At 38.2% G+C, this 26,486-nt stretch overlaps 2 protein-coding genes across 4 annotated transcripts in view; one reads left to right on the top strand and one right to left on the bottom strand.

Moving 5' to 3' along the window:
- Positions 1–217: 217 nt before the first annotated feature.
- cops2 (COP9 signalosome subunit 2) lies at positions 218–9,907 on the bottom strand. Its single transcript, XM_006628641.3, has 13 exons — positions 9,794–9,907; positions 7,781–7,894; positions 7,260–7,337; positions 6,393–6,518; positions 6,002–6,091; positions 5,395–5,472; positions 4,814–4,988; positions 3,013–3,191; positions 2,702–2,754; positions 1,971–2,068; positions 1,694–1,776; positions 1,493–1,551; positions 218–969 (listed from the first exon to the last, which is right to left on the bottom strand). Exons 1-13 carry the CDS (start codon positions 9,845–9,847, stop codon positions 825–827), a joined length of 1,332 nt encoding a protein of 443 aa, XP_006628704.1. The 5' UTR covers positions 9,848–9,907; the 3' UTR covers positions 218–824.
- Positions 9,899–26,486, top strand: part of galk2 (galactokinase 2) — a 30,729-nt gene continuing 14,141 nt past the window's right edge. Inside the window, exons 1-6 of one of the 3 annotated variants that reach the window (XM_006628642.3) lie at positions 9,899–9,984; positions 10,914–11,229; positions 12,455–12,543; positions 12,883–13,006; positions 13,605–13,695; positions 17,166–17,312. In XM_006628642.3, coding sequence (XP_006628705.1) covers positions 11,177–11,229; positions 12,455–12,543; positions 12,883–13,006; positions 13,605–13,695; positions 17,166–17,312 — 504 coding nt within the window. In that variant the 5' untranslated portion in view covers positions 9,899–9,984; positions 10,914–11,176. Of the gene's footprint in view, positions 9,985–10,016; positions 10,186–10,294; positions 10,403–10,913; positions 11,230–12,454; positions 12,544–12,882; positions 13,007–13,604; positions 13,696–17,165; positions 17,313–26,486 lie in introns of those variants that run through there. The other 2 variants (XM_069190489.1, XM_015342915.2) reach the window with 2 other exon arrangements.

Raw genomic sequence — 26,486 nt, 5'->3', positions numbered from 1 at the left:
TAGGACTGCACTGTGAATATCCTTTCTACTTTGACCTTGTGGCTATAAAATCCAGACAAGAACCATCCCATATTTTCACGTAAATATAAAACAGAAGCACGAGTGTTAAAATTAGATCATTTTTTAAGAAAAAAAAAACAGGCATTGTGCATTTCTTGCAAAAAGAAAATACAATATATAAAGCATCACAAAACAAAATAAAGGAACTTAATCAGTGTTAAACAATGTCAAGCTGTACTGCTTTATTTTGCTGCTTGAAAACTAAAGTGGCTGTACGCCACTGAAGAGGGAATATTTTCTAAATTTTTAACTACAACTGCAGGTACCGAAAATCACGGCTTGGAAATCGTACATTTTGCAGAATACAGCAAACATGCTGCTTTACACATGAAAAAAGTGTTCAAAGTAAGTATACACTTCAAGTTATTGCAGATTATGTTTTAACTTTTTTTTCTGAAGAATCCTACAGGTAAACTGTTCTTTTTTAACATTTACCAAAACAACGTGTCAATGTGTGTTTAAAACCATGACAAAGTCTTCCATCTGGTCATTCGATTGCCCTGGATAAAACACTATTACATTGGTAAGGGCTGGATGTCAATACAGCGTAATCCCATAGAGTTTTGGTTTTCTTCTGGATATTAAAGCTGTTTGTCTTGGGAAACTGCAGCAGCAAAACACAAACCAGCTGATTAAAGAAAGCACTTCTGTCAAAGCTCCAATATTCAGGACACATCAACCGATAGTAGTTCTGCCATTCCCAGTTGTTTGAAGATTAACATCACTGCATTGCTGCTTTAAGTACTAATAATAAGACTTCTCAGTCAAGCCAGCTTACTAACAATGGCCTGGTTGAGAGAGTTCAGTTGATTTGTCCATTTATCTAATGCAGTATATCGGGCCCCTCCTCTTTTCTGGTGATCCAGCTCCAGCAGCTGGTTGACTTGATCAATCCGGCCATGAATAGTGCTGAAAAGAAAAAAAAAAAGCACAGGTATTTACAATGACGCCAACTCCAAGCGCAAGCTTGTGACTAAAGTGGCCACCTATCGAAATCAAAACTGATTGCATTAACCAAAACACACACGATTTCTGAAAACAAACGCAGGAGACTTAGGCCACATAAACAGTGGCATGCAGGCACACAGCCAGAACCAGTGAGCCTGGATTTTGTTTTCTTCCTGGTTTCTAAGCTGCATTACTGTCACAGTTAAGGTTAATCCTGCAATTTAAACAACCTGTGCCTGGAAATCCATTATGGCAGAAGCCCGGGTAAGATTTTCTCACATATCCTGGAATAAATTGCACAAATAATCCTCTATTTCAGGTGGCAAATGTAAGCCCAAGGAACCTGCTGTATTTTGCCAGTTGATTAAAACAGTCCAGTGTACTCCTGGCATTGACGTTGTCCAAAATACTGGACTGAACTTTTAACTCCACGAAGTAAAGAGAATGCTGTGGTGCAGAGACAAGAGAAAAATACTGAACTTACTTGTCCAATATGCACTGCACAAGCAAGCTCTCTACATCCGAAACATCAATGTTCAACTCCTTCAAAAAACATGAAAGAACAGACAATGATAAAGGAGTATATACAACAAGTTAGGAATTAATATACAATACAAGTGCAGAGACACTGTAATCAGATCTCCATGAAACATCACCAAATTTCCCACGTTAAGAACAAGCTTACCTTGGAAATAAAAGGTATGTGTATTCTAGTGTAAGGCTTAATTAATTTTATGAGCACTTGTGTTCTGATGTTCCGCAACAACTCTGTGAGAAAGATCAGAGAATGCCATTACTCAGAGACTCAGCACATTTTCATAGGCAAACAACTATATGCAAGTCAAACACACAGTTCTGTTAAATACACCTGTGCAACTGTTTATTAACAAAGCCTGCATTTTCTTTATTTAATTGATAGGGGACATTTCTTGCAGCAGACAAATTCCAGAACATACACTCACCTTCAATGTGCTCCCTTATAAAGGGATCATCCATGATGTTACTGTGATTTGTTTTCAGGATTTTCTCAAACTCGGTGATGTCATTATTCTGGTAGGCACTAGGAAGAAAAATACATTCATGTGAATATCAAATACATACAGTGTGGTTTCACCAACTGCACAGCAAATCAATTTCAGCTAAACCTTATTCAGGAACCTTTTTTCCCCTGTAAGTGGATAATTAAGCATTTGTTATAAGTGAAGGAAGGAACTGTTAATATGTTCTAAATATTCCATTGGCTCAACATGGAAATAATTAATTGTGAAGAAAACAAGTCTCCTAAACTGTGCCCACTTCACGCAGAATAAGATAACTTTCCTAGGCTTAACCACAGACTCCTATCTGTTTTGCTTTTTAAAATTAATGAGACGCACATACTTTAAATATGTGCTATCATAAATTTTATATTTTGTGAACCAGTGAAACTTAAATTATTTAAAATTAGTTCAGTTATAAAGGAGCATGTCAAACAGTTCAGGTTTAGCAAAAACCTGTCAGATTTCACAGGGTTAAAAGAAACCCGTGCGGGCAGTCTACTGTACTGTACACTTGCTTAGAAAAGCACAAACAAGTCCTACTGCCCAATGGCATATACAGTGGATTACACTGGCTGTACAGCTAAGAAACATACAAATATTTTATTGTGAAGACTCAAAAAGGGTCATGGAAGAACGATTCAAGATCTCCTTACCTTACTAAATTTGTCATTGCAAGAATCTCTGGATCATTTTTGTAAGGTTTAGCCTAAATGTAAAAATTAAAACACAAACACAAACGATCAGAGACAACTACATCATGAGAAATCATTAACAAAACATTATAAGCCCCTCCGACAAAAAACAATAGTCCAAAAGGTCAGCAAAATATATTTTAAAACTCATTTTAATAAATAAATACCTAAAAAAGTGAATAACCAACGATCACCCAGCTTTCAACACCTCGTCAAAAATACCTTTTTTTTGGTACATTTAAACAAAAAAACAAAAGAATTAAGGGCCATACCTCCTGAGAGTCAAATGGGTTTATTCCCGACTTCATTAGCATATTTGCTAAAACCAGGTATTTCAAGCAAGTTGTTCGTCTGGGACTCCCTGATTCATCGTAATTTTTGAAAGCCTCAAAGAAATCAGTGTGGGCTTTCTCAAATTCCCCTTCCCTTAAGTGCATCTTGCCTCCACACTCTGAAAGTCAGAAACAAATGACCTTCTTGTTAGTTATAAAGCAGCAAGCATGTCATTTAATACATGGAAATAGTCAAAGAAGTTTGCATCTTGCCAGGGGAATTTCTAACAAACTTAAAAATTGCACATATTTATAAAACATTGAACATGCGAGAAAAAACAGCAATTTCCTTGTTGTGGTACATTTCTTTAAACACCACAGTCCTAGAAGTGTAGGTTGCTTATTTAACCCCGAAGCTAATGGCTCTACACTGTAAAAACCTCAACCAACATGACTGGGAGCTAAAAACCAAAACACTTCCTTGAACTTTTAGCCAAAATATTCAGGCAATTTAGTTTCGAAACGGCACTACAGGACGCCTTCGATTTACTAATAACCAATTTCCACAGCAACAAGAAGTGCACATTTATACTCATTTTGCAACATACAAACATACTTTCACAAAACAAATTCCTTAATTGGCGAGCATCCTACTGCAGGATAAGAAATACAATATGTAGGATAACATATTGGCCCCTCAGGACAATTCCGGATCACCCAGACAGCATCTTGTACCTCCAGCAACCTTATTTACTGTATCTCTTGCAGTAAGTGCCCAGCCATCTACATTGGTGAAACAGGAAGGAGACTCGGAGACCGCTTCAGAGAACACGTCAGGGCTGTGAAGATTAAAGATCTCTCCAAGCCCATTGTTTCTCATTTCACCTCTGACGGCCACGACCACACTAATCTCTCCGTCTGTGTTCTCAAAGACGGTTTTCCGAACTCATACATCAGAAAGACCACCGAAACTAAAATTATTCTGCAGTTAGGATCACACATTCTCCCTTCCCTTAACGACAGATTACTGTTCTTTTAAATTTTCTCCATTCATTGGAAGTTTCATTTCACACCTCTCTGCACCCATTCTGACTTCACACCTCTTGATTGGCCTCTCTTTCTGTCCCCTGCTCCCGCCTCTCACTCCTCCTCCCTCCCAACCTTTGTTCTCCAGCTACTTTACCTTTGCCTACTGCCCTGTCTCTCTCACACCTGAAGAAGGCTCCACGGCTGAAACGTTGTGTTCTCTTTCTTCTTTTTTTCAGCATGGAATAAACCTATTACTTGTTCCTATGTAGGATAACGTCAAGCTTCCTAAATCATCTGCTATGTATGCGTTACAAATTTTGCTACAAGCACGTACATTTATACATGAAAACACATACAGCTGTCCTGTACTGCTTTTTAACTACACAAAAAAAGTATGAAAACTGCAATTTTCAGGTATTCAGGATCCATATAATTTCACATTTACACATTCTCATTGGAATTAATTTTTGATTCATAACTTTTAGCCAATGAATCTCTGTACTTCCTTTTAGAGCACTATGCAATCTGGATTTGTAATTTCCAGCTAATGCAATTACAAAGTTTGCAATGCCACCTACTGGTGAGCAGTGGAATTTCATGCCGGTTTGTAAATAACCACATAAAATAATCCTGCATTTTGTCACTACAACCTTACACAATGTCAACCAAATACACCGAATATACAACACATACAGGGTTCACAGGGAAATCTTTCTCGGGAGCAAAAAAAATGGTACTGATATTGTCCTGTGCTGCATGCAGATCTCTTTACCTCTTATGACACCCATGATCAGTGGATGAGGGATGGCAGACTTAATGTGCAAAGACTGCTCGTACAGTGCCTTCAGTTTCTTGTTGTTCTTCTGTGCAGTGTACATCTGTATTTCTAGAGCATAGATTTCCAGCAGCTGTGTGCCTTTCTTCAAATCATCTTCTCCATCGTCCGTCTAAAAAAACACGATGGTACACAAAATCCTAACAAGCAGCATTTATGTGGCTACATGCCAATCGTGCAGAAAGAGCAGGAACCATTTTGGTGCAGAATCTGAACTTCCGGTACTCTTTAAGAAAACTGGTTACTCAACACATGTTTAAGAAACACTTATTAGAAAGTTCACTTTGCAAAAAACTGAAGGTATACTGTTAAGTGACTACCTGAACAATTTCAAGGTCAAGTTTTTATAGGTGCATGATCTTTATAATAAAAAACAATGAGATCAACAGATATTCCATACTGTATGTGGTCACTTTTTGAAAAGGTGATTATAAAGAAGCCCTACCCTGAAATCAATATTTTTTTGCAAAAAGAGCCATTTATGCTTCATTTTAAGACTGTTAAGATAAAGACTATACCTGACAAGACTGGTGCAGTTGTCTCAGTATCTTCTGAAGCTTTCCATATTCTTCCCGCTCTAAATACAGCTTTCCAAGCTAAAATTAATAATTCAAATTATAATTATCATATTATAATTCATTATTGGCAGGCATGGAGATTTCATTTCATTTTTCATCCAACTGTACATTCTGAACAGTTAAGTGCGTAATGTCATGCATCTCAAAAAGACACATCTGACTTTTAAATCAAAAGCAGGTGGATTAAAATCTTTTGAAATAGTGGACTCCTATTTATCTTGGTCTATTTTTCTCAACTTTCTATGTATGCAAGGCCACTTAAGACAGTGTGGTCTGGTTTTTATGGACAACCGGTCAGTTAAAGACATCACAGCACATTTTTGCATAAAGACCATCTTCCATTCACAGAACAGTATAACAGAACCCCAGACAAGGCCCTAGACTAGGCAGACTAGACTTTACAGCAAATGAGGAAGACTGTTTTGTTTTGTTTTCTTTATTATAGTACTCTTTTCCGTTCAACATAAAAACCTGTAATCAGTAGTCAGTATTACTAAAACATTCAGTGTACTTTGTATCACTTGATTTCTGTCTGCCCTGCAGTTACCTTTGTGTTCGTTTTAAACCACAGTCTGTCATTTTTCGCATCTTTTAGTGCCTCCAGGGTCGTTTCATAGAATTCCTGTAGCAAGTCCATCTACAAAGGAACCATAATGATTTGTGAGAAAAAGAGGCACCCAGCTGAGGTATGGGTCAGTCAACTCAAGCAAATATAAAAGCAATGAAAAAAAAACGTTATACATTTTCTGGGTTTTTTTGTGTTGGTATGCTGTATAGATGTCCCAGCCGCAGTCTTACCAATAAATGTTTAACTTCTTCTACCAAGCAATTTACATTACTATTTTAACATAACAGACTTACAATTCACAAAGAGTTTACTACTCAAGCATACTCGCGACCTGTATGCAGTGTATTTTTCTTAAGGTTGCAGATCACACCTGTTTTGAGGTGGAGATGTAATCAAGGATTGAATTAATAGATTTCTCTGAATAATTCCTTGTGACGGCACTCCGGATGTAGGTGAGTAGCTGTTTGTACCTATTCATCATCTCTGGGTAGTTAGTCTGTAATACAGAGAGAAGACAGCAAAACCATCAACACTAATAAGTGATTTCTTCATTACACATTGTCACCATACTAAGGAGGAATGAAATCTGCCACTCCCCCTAGTGTTCAGTTTAAATGTCTACAGGTTACAATAGTGTTTTAACAATTCAAAAATTAAACTATGAGTGTACTATTAATGCATGACAATCTCACGCTAATAATGTAAGAAATTAAGCTGGGAATTTGAACTGTGGCAAGAAAACAAACATGGTTTATATTAAAACATGCTGCTATTTGTTATTTTAAACAGCACACTTGGTATAACACTGCTGTTAACTTCATTTACTTAGGAAATAGGGGCTGCAGTGCTACAGCTGCTGTTGTTGTTGCAGGCCTCTAATGAGTGACTTTCCGTGACACAGCACTAAGTTCGAGTGCCACAGAGCTGAGGAGCTCCAAAAACTCCACTGTCAGCCCTTTCCTCTAGCATCAAATTTAACCTCTTCAATGCCAATGCAACACAGCCCAGAACAATCATGTGTTTAAGTATTTCATATGACAGCTCTGACGTTATAGCACAGATTACAAATGATTAAAAGTCTGAACATGAAAACCCTAGGACTTAGAACAACTTTTCAACACAGAACAAAATGAAGGAAATATCAGCCTCATCCGTAATCTTTATCCAAGTGTCTCCCTGACCTAAAACTCATTACTTCATATTTGTGTTGTGTCAGCAGCGTGTAACTGCCTCTTACCAGTTTGAAGTTTATTTTAATCATCTGTTTCAGTGCTTTGAACCCCCATTCTCCTTTTTCACCTTCAAGCTCCAAAACCTGCCAGAGAGAAGACAATCAAGCTTTTCAGATGTATATTAGGAAACCGCTGTAAACTGTTTTAAGACAACCAGAAAATTACCCATGGAAGTCAGTACAACAAGTTGGCAATTTTACTCCATCCATACATGAAACCAGAGCTATATACCTCCTATTAAGAGTCATAGCATATCAGAGCGTATCCTGAAAACAGATTGCAAAACAGGACTACACCCTGGACAAGAAAGTAGCTAGCACATAACAGCAAGCACACACAGTCACAGGAACACTTCAGAGACTTTTACTGCATTCATGAACTTAAAGCCTGATAAATCAGTGTAGTACACCAGAATGGTGTTTAACTGTTACCTCTTTTCCCACCTGATAGTAATCACTGATTTTCTTCAATGCTGCAGCAGAACTCTCATTACAACAGTGCAATTTCAGCCCTGAAACTCACAAACCTTCTGGAAGCTGCTCAAGGCTGCTTTTGGATCATCCTCCTTCAAGGCTTTGGAATTGTAGTACTGGTTCTCCAGATCAACATTGGGCTCAGAGTTGCTGTCTTCTGAGTATTCCTTTAAGAAAGGGAAGAAAAGGCAATTAACCCTGGACAAGGGTCCACAAAATCTAGTAAATAAGGCAGTGGGTGAGCTCATTTAGAAAACTAGGATGCTCAAAGAACATATTAGGCATTCAATACAGAACTATGTAGCTCTGTACAGTTGTATAGTTGAAGTAGTTCAGGTGGGCAGCTGCGTCAGAATACATAGGCTGCAAAGGAACAAGTAATAGGTTTATTCCATGCTGAAAAGAGAAGAAAGAAAACAATGTTTCGGCTGTGGAGCCTTCTTCAGGTGTGAGAAAGCTAAAGTAAATCAAGCTAAGTAAAACCGTTTCTTACATCCGAAGATGGCTCCACAGCCAAAACACTTATTTTCTTTCTGCTCTATTCAGCATGGAATAAACCCATTACTTGTTCCTTAACTGTATAATTGTATAGCTAGATGACCTATACAACATGAAAACAGTTTTAAAATCTCTGTTTTACACAAACAAACACATTGTGAAGACAAAGTAATAAAGATTAATTATCAGTCCTTTTAGGATCTTCTAGAAATGTTTGGCACCTTATAGCAAAAGAGACAGTGCAGAAAACATCACACTACGTTTACAGTCTAAAAGAGTAAAAAATGTTTCATGGCACATTGTTAGCCAAAAAGTGATATAAATGTGCAGGAAAACCACTGTGAAATACTATGTTTAATGCTAAAATACTAACCTGACAAAATCTATATTATGTAGTACCTGAGTGTTACATTTTTATAATGTAGAATTGCAAACATTTTGTTTAAAAAAAGCAGAAAGAAAGGCTATTCACTGAGTTGCCAGTAAATAAATGTGAATTTATCAAACTTACTTAAAACCTCAGGTCTTTAAGATATTTTGATCTAAATTAAATTGTGAACTATCAGCTCACATGAACTAAAGAATTTTCTAATCTTTGCCATTCATCAACTTAATAAAGAATGTCTATTTAGACACCATACAACTTGCTACTAAACAGAGAATGTTAACCACGGCTCCGGTGTCTGGTGAAAAGCTTATCTTAAAAGACATTTATCAAAAATCTCTAAACTGAATTTATGCAAGGACAGCACAGGTAAAAATCTGTGATGATAAAGATAATAAAAGTGAGCCAACACTGGTGCCGATTAAAAGCTGAGCCCTATCGCTGTTTAACAATTTTAGAACTTAATGCATCCGTGATGTAACTATTATCAGCCCCGACTGAATTGCCTTTAGCCTCAAGCGCGTCTCCTCCCCCTGTGTGTGTTATGCGATAGTCCGTGTCCGTCAGAGTTCGGGTGTTTCTGGGGGTACAGGAGATCGTACGCCCGGAGCCTCCTCCGCTCTGAAGACACAGCTGGGAGGTAAACACAGTATCCGGCCGCTGTGCAATCCGTAGCTGCAGCAACTCCTAACGCACATCCTCCTCGTTTCATCCAGGCTAATTCTGCAGCGCTCAGCAAAAACGCCAGTTTAAAACATTTCTGCCTCAGCCTCAGGACCTCTCTTAGCGGGTTGATCGGGCCCAGGCTGAGCTACCCCTGCACAAGCATTGACAAATGAAGCAGGCCTGTTCGCCTTTACGGACTGAGAACAGCACGAAAGGCGACCGTGCATAAATAAACGCCGTATGCAAATCTGGTCCTTTTTAACATTATAGATATTTCAACAAACACTTTGCTGGAGATGCTATATGGGTTGTAAAAAAGTACACCAAACATCATGAACACCCCCATTTCCACAGACAGCAAATAGCCACTAGCGTCCAATCCGAAGTAAAAGCTGACATGATCGTGTTTGCAGTTCATCAACTATTAAAGACCGGAGACCTCTGCAATGGGGGCAAGTCTGTAAATGACAACCTCGAGCAGCATCAAATAACAAGACTCATTTTTTTCATCCCTTACCAGGTCATAATCTTCCTCATCGTCGCACATGAAGTCATCCTCCATGTCAGACATCTTGACTCGGACTCCGGGAGTTCAGACCCAGTCCTTCCCAGCATCCTCCGCGACACCGACTCACTGGTGTGTGGTGCTGGGAAACTCGTAGTGCGCCTGCGCTGGACTTCAGTACAACAACGTCCTTCCGGGTGCCGGTGAGGAATGTTGTTCTTCTTGACTGCCGTAATTGTAAACTACAATTATTCTTAGCACTATAAAAGAAATCTATTATATAGAAGATATATTCAACTATTATATAGAAATCTATATAATAGCTGTACTGCACGACCAAGTTGAAAAGACGCAAGCTGACCTGTCCTTTATCCTTAGTCGTAATGTTGTTATAATGCTCTCAGGTACTATTCTTTGATCAACAGTAGCTCACCTGTGCTACTAATGTATATTATGCGGGACATCCATGATCTATTCTATTCTACCGTTACTTGTACAGCATAAATCTTTGAAAACTCTCACATCTATTCACACGAAGAGAATGTATATTGAAACACACAACACACAACTTCTCATTTGCAGGTTACAGGTCCCCAGGCTAGAATACCTTGTTCATATAATGTAAATGAAATAATCAGTTTTCCTAACTTAATTGACACATTTTCGTTATCATATTTAAACATATAATAATGTGGATTCCATCTAGGGATCTTAATGTGTAGTATTATGCGAATTACCACTCTGTCACAACATGATGAATTGGAGTTTATTAACTGGTTTTCGTAGTTGAAGGAAATTGAATTCAGAAACAAACTATTTAAATTAAAAAGTAAAGAAACGAAATGTTTATATTTTTCGATAACTGTAGGATAAAAAATATTAAAAAATGCAAGGGTTTTGCCTTTACCAATTTCTGTACACGTCCATAGTCTAAGTTAAATAACTAGCTACCTAATATACGTTTATATGCTGGCAACATTTTACTGCATGAGGTATTCGGAACATAAAACTGTTCGTGAAGGTGCACTCAGTGTTTCACAAAGGCGACCTTGGCAATCCAGTAAGCAGAATAAACAAATCTGAAGTAGCAAGCGATCTGAAAATCTGATTTTTATTTTTTTTCTCCACTCAGATTTCTCTTAGCGACAAAATTCCGAATTCTCTGAGTATTTCGACTCCTCATGGTACATTGAACAGGATTTCCGTGTGCTAACAGTGAGCTGTATCCGGAAGACCTTGGTGTGACTGTCAGCTGATGAAGTGATTTGAAGATCCAAGTATCTTTACTGTAAAATAAGAAGTTTCACTTGCTGGCATATTGATTACCTGGATTATTTCCAGTTTTGATATTGATAATATTCGACGTAGTGAACGACTTCTAAAGAAAAACTTATTATGGCTACAAATGCGCCTGCAAAGCTGCAGGTAAAACCGACTGAAAATGAGAGGTAAGTTAAAGGTATAAAAGTTAAAGAAGTGCAAATGTATTAATAACGTAACGTTTAAGTATCGCAAAACAGGAAACGTCTTTATTTTTTAGTCTTATTCCCTGTTGGATCAAATACTTTTCAAATACCGAACTCAATTTTAAATTTAATACATTTCCACATTTTTCCAATTACAACGAAGTAATAGCTTCATTTTGGTTTACCAAGTTTCCTCTTTGAAATGCATTAGCGGTAATACAAGTGCTTCAGTAGCTGATGATAGTAAAACATCATGAGAACTCAAGACAAATGAGGGATATTTAAGTTTTTCCCACCTCTATAAACTACTGTCACAAGTCTCGATCTGTTGTTTTGGTGTTGTCCATCATGAAACGTTGTTGCATTTTTATTGCTTCAACTGATCAATAAATTCAAATATTATTATTGTCCGGATCTTATTTCAGTATTTCTAGCGCTGTGATAGCGACAGTAGAGTCATACTCGAGGAGCTGTCTAGTGCGTGCACTGAGGCATTTAAGTAGCTCACAACAGTTCTGCAACTTCAAGTAAGCGATCCTCAATGAAAAGCTAAAAAGCAAGAACATCTTGCGCTTCGCGTAAGCCTTTAAGGACAAGGTCCTTATTATAAACCACACTCCCACTCCAGTTGTTTAGATTTATTCAAAGGCTTTTGCATTTCTACTTATTAAGAGCAACACTGTAAAGGTTTTCCATCAGAAGTACCACGTAACTCACAAAGAAATAACATCTGCGTTTTGCAAGGATATGCGTCTATAACACCTTCAGATCCGTAACAAAATATCTCTGGCCTCTTAGCTTCGCTTAGCTTAGCTCTTAGAGTAGCTTCCTTTTTTGTTTTTAAGATATGTACTAAGAAAGACCCCCGTGTCTCCCGTGAGCACTCTTTAGCGTTACTGAGGAGAAAGAAAGGTAAGCCATTAAGTTAGCCAGGGAAAGGGATTGCACATTGTGTTCTGTACATAAAAACTGAGTTAGAATAGGGTTTGTGAAAGAGGAATGTGACGAGCAGAAGACACCAACCAAAGAAAATGATCTTTATCGATTGCTGGGAAATTCAACATCATCTAAATCATGGGATGTCCTGCTGCAAATGCAACCACTCAAGGTTTTGAATTTTCTACTTCTGTTTCCTGTGGCTGATTTTCTATACATTGAGCAGTGTGATTGTCAGTGTGCTTTCTATGAATTGATTCTGTCTTTTTAGGTTCCAGAAATTGAAGGAAAAATTCATAGAGAAATTTGGAGAAGACCCCGTTTTTTATGCACGAGCTCCTGGCCGAGTAAATTTAATTGGTAATCTTTTCTTACTTTGCATTCTTTTTTCTTCATTCTGAAGTGTTTGAAATAACTTAAAACATGAAATTATATTTCCAAAAAAACTATAGGGTTACTTTTGTAATATATTCAGTCTCCTCTTGTGGAAACATTTTTAATTCTTCTTAATGCTGTAGTCTTATAATTTGACATTAAGTTGAAGCTACAATCTAAAATCCCAATTCTCTTAAATATTTTAATAATCAATTCCTTGGATATATGGAGAGAACATAATGTAGACCTGCCCTTTTACAAAAAATGCTAACATTTTAAAACTGTTCTATTTTGATTCGTGCTAAAGTCCCTTTATTGTTATAGGAGAACACATTGACTACTGTGGATATGCTGTACTACCCATGGCCATAGAGCAAGATATCCTAGCAGCTGTGTCCCTCAGTAAGACGCAAACAGCCCAGCTGGCGAATTCAAATCCCCTCTACACGTAAGGACATTAGTTACTGGTTAACATACATTAAAATACAAGTCCTTCAATATTTTGAAGAGTGTGTCAGTAAAGAAATACTTAATAAATTTGACATCAGACAATTGGTGTGTGGAAAGTATTTCTACATGTACTTTGTTTCCAATGACAGATTTTCAGGGTTCATTTAATAACCTAATCATTCTTCAGGACCATAGAAAAATGGAAATAAGACATTTAAAGAAGCCATTTTATATGAGAAGACATGGTAAATAGGGTTTGTTTTTCTATGGCTGAATATCTGTTTAGTTTTTGTACTCTGGTAGTGATGTGCAACGCTGGCCCTCCAGTTCCCTAAAGTTTGAGAGGTAGCATTCAATTAACACCTGAGTAAAACCTGGGTAACACAGCTTATTTGACTTATCTACCTGATTGGTGCAGTGACACATTTAAGGCTGAGAAGGAATGAAGTGCCTTCCCTCTGTATTATGCTGTGATACAGACCCTGTACTCCATGATCCCGTAGTGCTCGACGGAAGCTACAGATCCATTGTTTACCACAAGATGTCAGTATTTTACCATATGTGAATTATCACATTTCACTCCTGCTATTTTTCAGGGACTTCAAAGTGTCGTTTGAAGACGTTCAGATTGACAAGTCTCAGCCTTTATGGTATTACTATTTTCTTTGTGGCCTGAAAGGAATACAGGTGAGAAACATATATACAATATAAAAACAATAGATATTTTCACTTCAACAACAACAGACCATTTTCTTCTATATTCCACACAGGAAAGGTTATGGCATGAGATTATTTCCAATATCATTTTAATGATACATCTGAACAGAACAAGACTGATATGTGCTAATTACACATCTAAAGGGCACTATGCAGTTGCGCTTTTCTTTATATACGATTTTATGTGCTATAAATACATCAAGTAAGTAAAACATGTAATATCGTACTATAACAAATATGATTTTGGGCTTATTATAGAAAGGCCTTGTTGTATTAAGATGTTATGATTTCTGTTATATGTGGTATTTTAAAATGTTAAGAAATGGTTTAATAAAATGCCCCAAAATGGCATTCCTTTCTGGTAGTGTGTTTGTTCATTCACATATGCGGGCAGTGTATGCCTGTGCTTTCTTAGAGCTATGAAATTAAAGTTACACCTGTGTACTGTACATCATTTAATATGATTGGGGCACATAAATATATATTTTGCAAATCAATTACTGAGGTACAAAATATGTGTAAGCCATTTAACCTTTGACAGTTTTTAAAGGAAGTAGATGCATAAAAGCTACAAAATTCCAGCTACTGTGACTGTATTGAGCTAAAGATAATGACATTTGGAGTCGAGTCTGAAATAGCAGGAAATGGGTTAAACTAGCGTGTCTGCAATGAAGTTTAATTTCTGGTTAATATTCCTGTCACTGTCTAAATGTGTTCCTCTGCAATGATAACATCGACTCGCATGTTCTTGGCATTAGTGTCCACTCCACTTTCTCAAATATCAGGGTCACACTACATCTTAAGCAGATAGAGTAACCGTGGTTTATATTTCCTGATTTCTCTTGTTTTTTGTTCTGCGTACCTAATTATCTTATTTCTCTGTGGAAGGAAGAAGGATTAGAGACTAATGCAAAATGCATTCGTCTTTTTCTGTTACTAGATTTGCAGCCAAAAGGACATCAGGAGGATTAGAACAATATTGTTTGGTTTTGGGATTGTTGAGGAGAAATTCCTCTAAAGTATTAGTGGTCCTCCGAAATAAATGCAATATTTGGTTTGGTTTGGATAAGCTATTCTTTGATACCTAAGGAAAAATAATAACAAGAAAAGGACATAATCCAAACCTTTTCTGTTTTGACGTCTAGCCGACGGACTATTTGAAAACAAGGTCTTGTACTTTCATTTGCTAAAATAAGAACAAGTTATAAACATGTTGTAAGAGATATCTGTCATGATTTTAAAACGTACAATCGGGAACGTTTTAAATTAAGAGTGAATGAGTTGAGCAGGTTTTATATGGGAAAAAAGCTGGCAGAAATGAAATTTAGCAGACTATGATAAACACTTAAAAGTCTGGTGCTGATGGGGTCCGGGGGGGATCATCTGTTTATATTAATTTGAGCATGTAAGCCCATTGGGATGCAACTACAGCGAGACTTGTCTGGGCTGATTTTCTTCTCCGAAAACTGGAGTCTATTTTTTTCAGGCATGGCGTGATAACTCTGAAAGTCCGCTTCACGTTTGAGACAACCCCATGGATCAGGTTCAGTTTCAATATATTCCCCACGTGGTTTGAGAACTGCAGTGGCTGCCACCCTGTAGGAAAGGGCGCAGGCAGCAGCATCATTCTCGGCCACAATCTGCTTCAGTCTCTGGAAAGGGAGTTTGAGAGCGTAGTCAGTAAAAGACTGAGTTGCAAGAGGCTGGGTAGAATACGACCTCCAAGCTTTACATAAGAGGCTAGAAACATGTGCTTTTATTGAAAAAGAAAAGAATAATAAAAACAGCTAATTTCTTTCCTGCACGCACATAATATATATTTAAAATGTGCTGCATTTTTTCTTTCTTTGTGCTGAATTCGATGCTTTCTGTGGGGGGTATAAAAAGTTCAATATGGCTCAGAAGTGAACCTGTTCTGGAAGCTAACCTACCCTAACAAGGTGCTGAAATGGAGGAAAAAAACACCTTTAAAGATTTCAGTTTAGGTTTTCCTCATAGTATTACAGTGGCGTGCAACAGTATTCAGACCCTTCCTATGGTGTCCCATTTTATGATATTTAAAAAAGATGGATATGCATTTTTTCATGAAGGCTCTAACTGAAGACAGGTTGCACTAAATATCAATAAAGACTAAAGAAAACAAAAATATTTTGATTGCATAAGAATTCAGACCCATGAACTCAGTATTCAGTCGAAGCACCTTTGGCAGCAGTAACATCTGCAAGTCTTCTGGTGTAAATTTGTACCAACTTTGTATACTGACCTTGTGCAATTTATGCCTATTCCTCTCCTCTTGGCAGATTTGCCTAAACTCTCTCAAGTTGCTTGGGGATTACTTATGGAGTCGTTTTCAAGTCTGTCCACAGATCCTCAATAGGATTCAATTTAGTACTTTGACTGAGCCACTCAAGGACATTCATTTTCTCAAGTCACTCTAATGTAGCTTTGGCCTTGTGTTTTAAATCATTGTCCTGCTGAAAACTGCTGGTTTGGAGTCTTTAGCAGTTTTCTTTAAGTATTTGCCAGGGATTTGCTCCATTTATGTTCCCATCAGAATTGACAAGCTGATAAGCGGCAGAGATATTATTTGATGTAATGCTGCCTCCACCGTGCTTGACTTTAGGGATGGTGTTGGCTGAGTGATGCACTATGTTGGGATTGGATCAGATATAACACTTTGCATTTAGACCAAAAATCTCTAGTTTTGTTCTGTCTGTTCATAAAACCTTTTGTCACATATTTGCAGTATCACTTAGGGGCTATGTCGGGATTTTAGATGCTTTTTTTCAGTTCCATACACCTTATTTCTGGCCATTTTCTCTCAGCCACTGAGTTGTGTAACTTTCAAACTCATCATTGGCCTCATGGTGGCATCCCTAACCAGTTTCCTCTTTGTCCGGCTGCTCAGTTTGGAGGGACAGACTTGTTAGTGATCAGCTTCACCATGTTCAAAGTGATATTAGCTTCTTTTTGATGTTTTTATACCCTTCTCTTTATCTTTGTCTTTATAAAACTTTATTCCCGTGCTCCTCAGTCTTCATGGCTAAATCTTGGCTTGAAATTCACTACCTGACTACACCTCACAGAGACAGGTGTATTTATTCCCAAATCACTGAAACTACTTTTACTGCACCACTCAACTAATAATAAACTCACCTAGATTAGTTTAGGTTCACCATAACAAAATGGAATGGTTATGACTGCGTATAATGTATTTATTTTCTTGTTTGCTGCAACTGTGTGGAGTAGGTTGTGCATCTATGCAACATTAAGTGCTGCTTCAAGGTGCCAAGCATGCACACTTTAAAGCCACAAAATGTGAGAACAGCACCAGGGTCTGAACACCTTTACAAGGCACTGGCATTTATCAATAATGGAGGTTGTTTTTTTGTGCAGCCTCTCCCCACAGCACTTAAAAATCCCCTTTTCTTGGTCTGTAGGAGCACTTCAGCCTCAGCAGTCCTGCAGGGATTAAGTGTGTTGTGGACGGGACCATCCCCCCCAGTTCTGGGCTGTCCAGCTCCAGCGCACTTGTGTGCTGTGCAGGCCTGGTGACACTGGAAGCCAACGAGAAGACTCTTTCCAAGGTAACGTTCAGAAACTGAAGTCTGCCTTATGACTGGGGCTGTCCCTGTTAATCCAAGACAGTACTTCAGACTCAACATAGAATCAGAGTCCTGGAGACAAGCGGTAATAATGTACTGGCTAAAGTACTTGATGGAGATTAAGAGGATTTTGTTAGATGCAGTCATGAGAGTGTGAGTTCAGCAAGCCGTGGGGAAGTGGCTGTTTCACAGAATTTCCATCAGATTTCCTTGAATCCACTCCTGGCTGTGCCTTGTGTATAGCTCTGCAGTCCTGAAGATGTGTTACATTCTGGACACAGGGTGCTGTCTATGTTGAGTTTGTAAATTCTCCCCTGGTTCTAAGGCTTTCCTCCAGATACTTCTGTTTCCTCCCACAGTCCAAAGACTGCTAGGTTAATTGTCTTCTCAGAAAATTGGCCCTGGTGTGTCTGTCTGTGCATCAGACTGGTGTCCCATCCAGGTTGTGCAGGTGTCAGGTGACTGACGGCAGCTGCTTATGCGCTATAGCATTTTGGGGAATGTAGTTCAGACAAGAACTCCCTTTTTTACTGAACTCACTGCCTTCTCACACAGGGCCCAAGCTGAATTCTTAACAATCAGTCCTATAAAGGCCTTTTTGAAGAATTTCATCCCGGGTTACAGTCTTTTATTGTATAAAACTCTAATTATATTGGCTGTAATCAATGGGGTACTATAGGAATATTTCAGACCTCTGCAGCAAGACGTGGAAGTTAAAACTTGACAACATTAAAAATGTCAACATTACAGCATAGCAATTCATCGATCTGACTGCTTAGTCCAATAGAGGTTCACAGTAAGCAATGAGCACTTGGCAAGAACAGGACTCATCCATCACAGGACACACGGACTCATGCAAGAGACAGTTTAGACACCATGTCTTTGGTCTGTCACAAACCTGCATGGTCACAAAGAGAACATGCAAGCTCCACACAGAAAGTAGCCCAGACCGGAATCGTACTCAGGATGCAGGAGTAATGCAATTTACTGTTCCAGCATGCAGGCTATGTAGTTATCGAGAGTCCCAATATTTATCCAGACCTGTGAAATCATGAAGAAGCTGTGCAAGCCCGGAAGAAGAGACTCAGAATGATGTTAGGTGAATTGAACTGAATTTGCTTAAACTAAACAGAAGAGTATTACTGACAGTGGTGTTCACACAACCCTAAGAAGAAGTCATTACAGAATTACTCCATCCTGATCTCTAGAGGCTCTTGACATTCAAGCGTGACGCCAGTAGGAAGCTGTGCCATTCCATGCTAAAGATATAATCAAATCGAGATTATTTAGCTTGTGTATCATAACAGTTCTGCCCAGGCTGTAATTGAAATTAGCACAGTTTACCGAAGTGCCCCTGTGCTCATTTCCCACCCCCAGATAAAACCCCTGTGTTGCAGGACCTTAGTCCACGCAGATAAACTGCGTAGCATAATTCTTTCATGTTCTGTAGCCATCAAACTTATATGTGATTCATTTCACAAAACTTTGTATTTAGTATTATTCAAATGTCAGAAATGTATACAAAGGCTTTATCTGGCGTTTAATTTTCATTGCCAAAAACTGTTTTATGCAGAACCTAATGACCGTAATAGAGTTAATGTAATCTTGTTTTTGACAGTTACTTAAACATTGCCAGAACCTTTTATAATTTTCCAGCATGGCATTTGGCAGAGCAGTTCCTGTGTACTTTTCACAGCATGTTTCTTGATTTTTATATTCCTCTAAATGTGTTTTTCAATTAAGTGCTCACGAAAGGCTGCTGCCTCTCTGCAGACCTGGGCCAGCTCTTGCCTGGGGTCATATCTGAGCTGAGTCCTGCTGCGTTTGCACCTGAACTTGCTGCAGATGCGTGATGTGGATAGCTGTTAAGTTAATGACATGTTTCATTTTTATGTTTTTTATAATTCAAAATCAGGTGCTTTTATATGCCAGGGCTAGAATTCGTGAGAGCGGTACAAACATTTATGCGTTTTGTCTGGCCCACTTGGCTCAGATCACCAGTCCAAGGGTCTCGTCAGGCTGCATCTTAAGGGTAGTTTGTTGCAAACACCCACCACTCTTTGTATAAAGAAGGGCATCCTCTTGACAAGAGCAAGTGCCACTCCTGCACTTAGTTGAAGGACAGAGGACACACACACACTCTCACACACTGCTTTCTGTCTGATTGGAGCTGGTGGTGAAAACTCAGCAAAGGGACAGACAGGTTTCACCAATGCCCACACTTCACAATGCGTCATCTTTTGGAGCACACGAAAACGTGTGACTCTTTTTTGTAATTATTGACATTTACAAGTCATAATGAACATTTTTCTTTACTGGCAGTAAGTCAGTGGTATGAATTATTTCCCTTCTTACGTGTGAATAAATTATATTCGTAAGAGCAGACTTTTGTTCCTTCTGAATTGTATTTCAAAACTCATTTTTATAGTTCCACCCGGAGCAGGAGGTATACTCATTAGAACACAAAAGCATTTATTCTGAAAAGGGGGAAGGTTATACTTAAGTATATCATTGTTTTGTGTTTAGGAGCTGAGGCAACAGTTTTCAAAGACACAAATGCAGTAAACACATTACCGCAATGAAATGTCCCTTCTTGCCAAAGTAAACCGTATGTTCAGATAACATTATATGACAAACCCACTGTTTTGATTTTGTGCTGACATTAAAATGGGTACTTAACAGCATCAAGCTGTTTTGTTTTGTTTTCATTTAATGTTTTTCTCTTTTCTGCTCAAAAACTGTTCGAAATAAAGAGCAGATGTTAAGTGCAATGCTTGGGTCACATCTTCTGCACAGACCTCGGCGATCTGGGACAGTCTCTCTCAATAAATACTGCAGTAGCTCAAGGCTGCGTCTAGCTTCAAGCATCTCGCCATTGAGAAGGCTGATTTAATTTCTATAAATGCCATTAGCTCAGAAAAGAAAACTGTGACTGAAAGCAGTTCACACAATTCAAGTTACTGGAAAATGAGTGGAAGTGAGACACCAGGCTGTCAAAAACTAAACTGAATCTCATTCTTTTGCCTCCTGAGAAAACAGAGTTTCAGAAAAAGCACCATTTCAGCCACTCTGTCTTTTGTCAGGTTTTTTTTTTTTTACTCTCATATGTATATTTGACAAATAAGAAATTAAAGTAATTTACTGGTGTCACACCTTGAGTTTCTCTGTTGACCATTAAATAGGTCTGGAGACAGAACTCATTCTGATATATGTATTTTTTCATGAATATATGATGCTAGCATGTTGGTGTGCAAATACATTTTGAAGTTTGGAATTTGATCGCTGGGATGTCCCACTGCAGATTTTTCTTAAGGAAATTTTGGGGTCTGTTGCTTGTGTTGCTATATGAAATATAACTGCTGGAGACCTGGGTACCATCTAACCACTGGTATATTTCAGAAGTTAAATCCAGGGAACCAAAATGGTGCAGACAACTATATCAATTTTAAGAGGAATATTTAGGATTAGGTTTATGCTTTGTTTCAAACAACAAGCAATTAATTGAAAATGTTCAGCTATGTGAATTAATTAAATCTGACCGACTTAGAAATGTCCAACTGGCTACGTTTCTTCATTAGACTGAACTCTTTTCATTTCATTAAGCTAGGTAAGCTTTAAATTTAGAAACAATTTCAGCATCTGTTCTTTAAAATTGGTAATTGATTAATACTGCGAAGTTTCACAGCATCATCCCAAAATAACATGCTACGAGCTCAGTAGCAGGGTCAGAGAGAAGCTTAAATCCTGTGAAAGGCAGTGTCTGATGTGTAGCCTGGAGCTGCCTGATGTGGCACTTGGATCAATGGGTCACATTGTCCAAATGAGTGATAATAGCCTTTTAGCGGTTCTTAATTTCTTAAAATAAATGCTGCTGCATTTCAACACTTTACCAAATAAACAGACCTGATAAGTAAGGGTACGTTAAGAATTAAAATAAAAAATGAATGGTCTGGAGAGATGAAAGAGACAGTGTCCTTTGGATATATGCCCCGAAAACCCCACACATCGCCTTGGTTCAATCATACTTCTGGTGAGAGGCTCTCAGCACCTTTCCAGCTGGACAAATTTAGCATCAGGCAAAGCTTTGACAAATCTGTCTGAAACATCCTCAGCACAGCTAGTCCTCCTCTTGGCAGCCCCTCCAGCAGATGATATAGGAATTTCAGACGGCCTGAGAAGTTCCAGACAGCGCTGTGTGTTTTTCCTGCTTTTACAGAAATTAAGCATCCCAATCTGAAGGGGCTTTTCATGACATTTATTATAAGATGAATGTTCATCTCAGTTGCCGTGTGATTTTTTTCCCTCTCCATGAGGTAATCCAGTGTAACAGTTTGCTAATTTGAATTATTGCGTTTTCCATTTAACTCCAGTGTCACAGCTGAGAGGTTTTGAATGTGAGTGTTTTTTCCCCCCAATGAGCTAGGAAGCTCTGCTGTATGAAGACAGAAGGACAGCTGGGCAGACTGTCAGCTGTTTCAAGAACATGCCCCAAAACAGCTTTGCAGACTTGATCCTTGGCCTTTGCAATCTGCACAATTATGCTGTTTCACTGAGGGAGACCTCATTACAACTTTATTTGTTAAAGTAGTGATGGTTCAAGGGCCTTCTCACATATGGTTAGTTTCTTAAGAACCACACTTAGTTTACCAGGAATTATGACCCTAGAGACCAGCCAGGGAAAATAACTATTTCTTTTGCAATCAAAGAAACTCACTTCGTTCACTTTGAAGGGAACTCTGGGCTTTTTCATGGTTAATTTTTTTCTGAACTATACTTTTTAATAAAGTAAAATAATCTACTATGTTTTATATTAAAATTCTATCAGTATTCATATTAACTGAATAAATAGTTTATCCCACGTGTTTAGGTATAACAGAAATTCAGTAGAGTTTTTTTAAACATTTAGTGCAAAAGAGATTTTAAATGTCACTGCACCTGGGAAGCAGTAAGAAAGACTTGTTACTGTACAGTAGGAGGTTGAGAGAGAAAGGGCAGTTTGATTGCAGGTCATTCTGAAAAGAAGGTACCACTATGAAGTCAGAATCAGGACATAAGAACACAATGAGGCATCAATTTGCTTAAATGGTTCTTTGAATATTAGTAGCTTATTGTTCCCAAAATCTTAGGGATATCTTGATCTTGTATCTTGTGAGTAAGCAGGATTATGATAGTGGAAGGATGGAGGAGCTCTTAACAGATACAAGGTACAGTACCAAGGGTACTGATCTTTTCTCAAGGAGACAAAAAACATTTAAGCAAAACTACTGTGCAACTTGGGGAGGTTCTATAGAAGGCGTCAAATGTGTCAAAAGAGTATTTTCTCTCTGTATCTGAAATCTTGTTATTCATATGTTGATGAAATTTACTTAGCATTGCTTGTTGAAGAATGCTTAGCCCTCTTTTAAGTGTACATTCTAGGAAGTGATATTCAAGAGCCAGTGCAACTCTTTAGGCTTACTGTATGTGTGGTTGTGCACATCACAGGATGGACATTCATTTTGTGCAATTGGTTTTCACACACATACTGTATATATAAAGTAGTATTCTCAAAACTAGGTTTTTGTAGGTGCTTTTTGAGAATATATATCCACTTTTTTCAACAAGAAATTATGTAAATGAAATGAGGCAATTATAAAAACCGCAGACGTTGCCTGTTTAACACATCCTCAGCTCAGCAACTTGTCATCTGTGAACTCACAGCTCCTTCTTGCAAAGCTGTACATCTGCATTGTTGCTTTGTGAAAGTATACTGGCTCATGCTTTCATAATCACAGACAATATTCCTCTCCATGTTCGCAGGAGGCTATCAACAAATCAAACCATCAGGAAGGTTTTGAAGCAGTACCACAGCATTCTTCTGGGTAAACAGTAGTTCAATGAAGTTAAACAAAGTGTGGTTAAAAATGTAGCAGAACAGTTTAGAGGGAGTCCTCAAGATGAATGAGAAAATGATAACGTAGCGTAGCCTGTCTAAATTAGTTCTGCCATGTCTGACATTTAAACCAAGGCTACTGATTGTTTGGATAAACTGAAGGTACTCATGCACCTTTTTCATTTTTTAAGTATGTGCTGTAGGTAAAAGAGCACATTTTGTGCAAAGTGTAATAAGACAAATATTATTATACAAATTATATTCTATTAGTGATGCAGCTCAAGCATATGGCAGAGATTTAATCATGGCTATAGTAAACAAGTATTTGGCAGTGATCCATCAGTATAGTATAACTATGGTTTATTTACTGCCAGGTTTCTCAAAGGCAACACGTCTGAGTATGGACTGTATTTTTATAGAAGTGAACTGATATTGCATGAATGCACACATACTTGTTTCAGGTGTTCATGTTTTCTTTTTTAATCATCTCTATACTAGTCTGAGCTAATGAGTTCAATACTGAAAGATGAGAGGCCCAGATGTAGGTCTATTTATTTTGATTTAAAGACAAAACAGCATATTTTTCTTAATGAATAAGTGATTTAAAAATAGCTGTCTACCTTTGCACTATCATGTGGCTCTGTTTAGAAAAACATCTGTTCTTAGCCTGTAAAAGGTTCCATATTTTAAAATAATGCAGGTGTTTATTCTGTTAAAGGGGGTCTTGGCCTTTCTGGGCAGGCATAACCCCCCCTTCAATAAAAAAAACTAAAATAAAATCAAAATATACAATTATTATATAAATAAAAGCAATTTACAACTTTGACATTTTCACAGCTTTACTGCAAGCCAACAGATTCACCCCTAGGCTTTGGCAAAGCCAACCAAATTACTTACCATTTTCCTAAGATTTTCATAGGTGTTGATTTTACACTGTATTAGCAATGGGGAGAAATGGTTGTGTTTGTTTCTAGAGATCACCTAGTTTACCACCACTTTTCTGTGTCATATTGTTCTGCCAAGCACACTATAGAAGAGAATGTCCTCGGGTGTCTGTGCTTGAGCAGGGTAGGAGATGTACTAGTTCAGTTTGTCCTTTCAGTATCATAGGTCTGCAGTATCGTACAGGCCAGGTCTGTGGGTGCTGTGTGTGCTCAAACACCTCAATATTACTGATCATAATATTGTAAAAGCAGGGGAAAGTGGTTGACTTTGTTCCTATCTGGGAATTACTGGAGGATTGCGCTTACAGAAGGATGAATATGTTGTGTTCTTGACTCTGTGGTCAACTTACCTTTCAGTTAATTATAATTGAGCTGGTTTATCCTTTAACGGCTTGAATCATCAGTAACTGCTGTTTGATTAGAAAAGGTGTCTGCGCCGGCCAATGAGCAAGCTTTAAAAGAGCTATAAATTTCTGAAATGGAAGCATATGTAATCCATCTCATCCATCCATCTTCCAACTTCTTCATCCAATTAAGGTTTGCGGTAGAGCTGGAGCCTATCCCGGCAACCAATGGGTAAGATACACCCTGGATAGGATGCCAGTCCATCACTGGACAGACACAGAGACACTGACACTCATGCCAGGACCAGTTTTCCCAGAAGCCAATTAACCAGCATGTCTTTGGACTGTGAGAGAGAACCAAACCACACAGAGGAAACCCACACGAAGACAGGGAGATCAGAAATGGATCCCAGGGAACCCAGCGCTGCAAGGTAGCAGTGCTGAACACTGCACCAACATGCTGCCCACATTTAAAAAAAACACAGGCCCCAGTATCTGCACTTACTGTGAATTGACCTCTGATAGTAACAGAAAATGATCTGTCAGCGAGTGAAAAGTGTTGAAGTAGCAGTACCAGAGTAAAACCTATTAAAGGCCGGACATTTCAAGAAAAGTGGACATTAGCTTTCCCTTGATACATGTTTATTAATAAGAAGAGAACACTTTTTTGCTAAAATTAAGATGTGAAAGGTCTTGATGGAGTTTTCAACAGAGGCAGAACCTGAAGGGATTTGACACGAAAGTACAATCTGGCTCACCACAAAGCAAGCTTTTATCACATCTTTTATCACAAGAAGAAGACTTCTGTAAAAAGTGTGTGAAGTGATGTATTCCACCAAGAAAAATGAAATGTTCGGTGTCACATAATTCCCAGAGATTCTGTTTCACCGAACATTGAAGACATCTTAAATAACTTCAATACCGGGAGGTCAATGTAAAGGAACTTGTTTTCCTTGTTGTGTTTATATTGTTAACATCACTTAAATCAATTAATGAAATTCTTTATTCATGTTAAAGGGGAACTGCAATGCTATTTTTAGATTTTGGGTTAGAAAGAATCAGCATTGATGTGTGCATTTCAAACCACAATGAAAGTAAAATATACCCAGTAAAGTGTAAAACCTGCATTTACATCACAACATACATGAACTTTTCAGGTATACACAACACCATATTGCCCTCACTGCGATTTGGAATGAGGCAACAAAGCTTCCAGTGAGGTGATGCAGCCCGATTACAGTACATTGTAAACAAGCAAGCTTGTCAATACAGCTATTTTAATCCGATAGAAATGTTGCTCTCGACTTTGAGACAGCTTTGCTGACAAATATAACTTGTTAACTCTGCATGCAGATCACATTGGAACATTTCTGAGGTTAAATGTCTGCTGCACATTCTGTACTTACTGTACTCGCTAATATATCACATTACATTAGTCATTGGAGTGAATAGTGAGCAGGAAGGGACAGTTTCCTGCAAACTCTTGCTCTCACCTGGCGAGACCATACAGTACCTTCACAAAGTTCACAATGTTGTGCTTAAATTGGAACCTGTACAATTTAGCAATTTATTTTATGACTGACACTTAATAACCGGTCTGAGAAATTGAGGCTGCAGTTCCCCTTTAAGATGCGAGAGAGGAAGAGGAATGCTTCGTTAATGTGATTCTGCTTCAAGAAAGGCACCTCCAAGGATTTTGAAAAGTTGGCGCCTATAGTCAGTTTAATGCATTCAGACTAACAAACTATTTTTAAGTGCTTGAATATCCACAGCTGTTTGTTTTACCCTTAGTAGGTTGTTCCTGCTTTGACTGTTTTTCCTTAAAGGAAAAAATGGTGGAAAATGTGCTGGAACACAACTATAGGCTTGGCTCTTGTGTTCAAACAAATGTTCGGAAATTCCTGCTGCAGGGTCCATAACTCACAGACAAGACAGGCCTTAGGCCTTGAAAACATAGGGAAGTATTGAAATTGGGAAACCACTGAGAGATCAGAGC

The sequence above is a fragment of the Lepisosteus oculatus genome, chromosome 5 (genome assembly GCF_040954835.1).
Source record: "Lepisosteus oculatus isolate fLepOcu1 chromosome 5, fLepOcu1.hap2, whole genome shotgun sequence".
Classification (NCBI taxonomy): domain Eukaryota; kingdom Metazoa; phylum Chordata; class Actinopteri; order Semionotiformes; family Lepisosteidae; genus Lepisosteus; species Lepisosteus oculatus.
This window is presented reverse-complemented; position numbering and strand designations above follow the sequence as displayed.

Bases quoted from the DNA above. Each gene is read 5' to 3' on its own strand.
- cops2 (XM_006628641.3), bottom strand. From the start codon at position 9,847: ATGTCTGACATGGAGGATGACTTCATGTGCGACGATGAGGAAGATTAT. The intron at 4,989-5,394 runs GTATAGTCTTTA...GTGTTTTTTTAG, and splicing joins AACTGCACCAGTCTTGTCAG to ACGGACGATGGAGAAGATGA. The intron at 970-1,492 runs GTAAGTTCAGTA...TTTTCTTTTCAG, and splicing joins GTGCAGTGCATATTGGACAA to CACTATTCATGGCCGGATTG.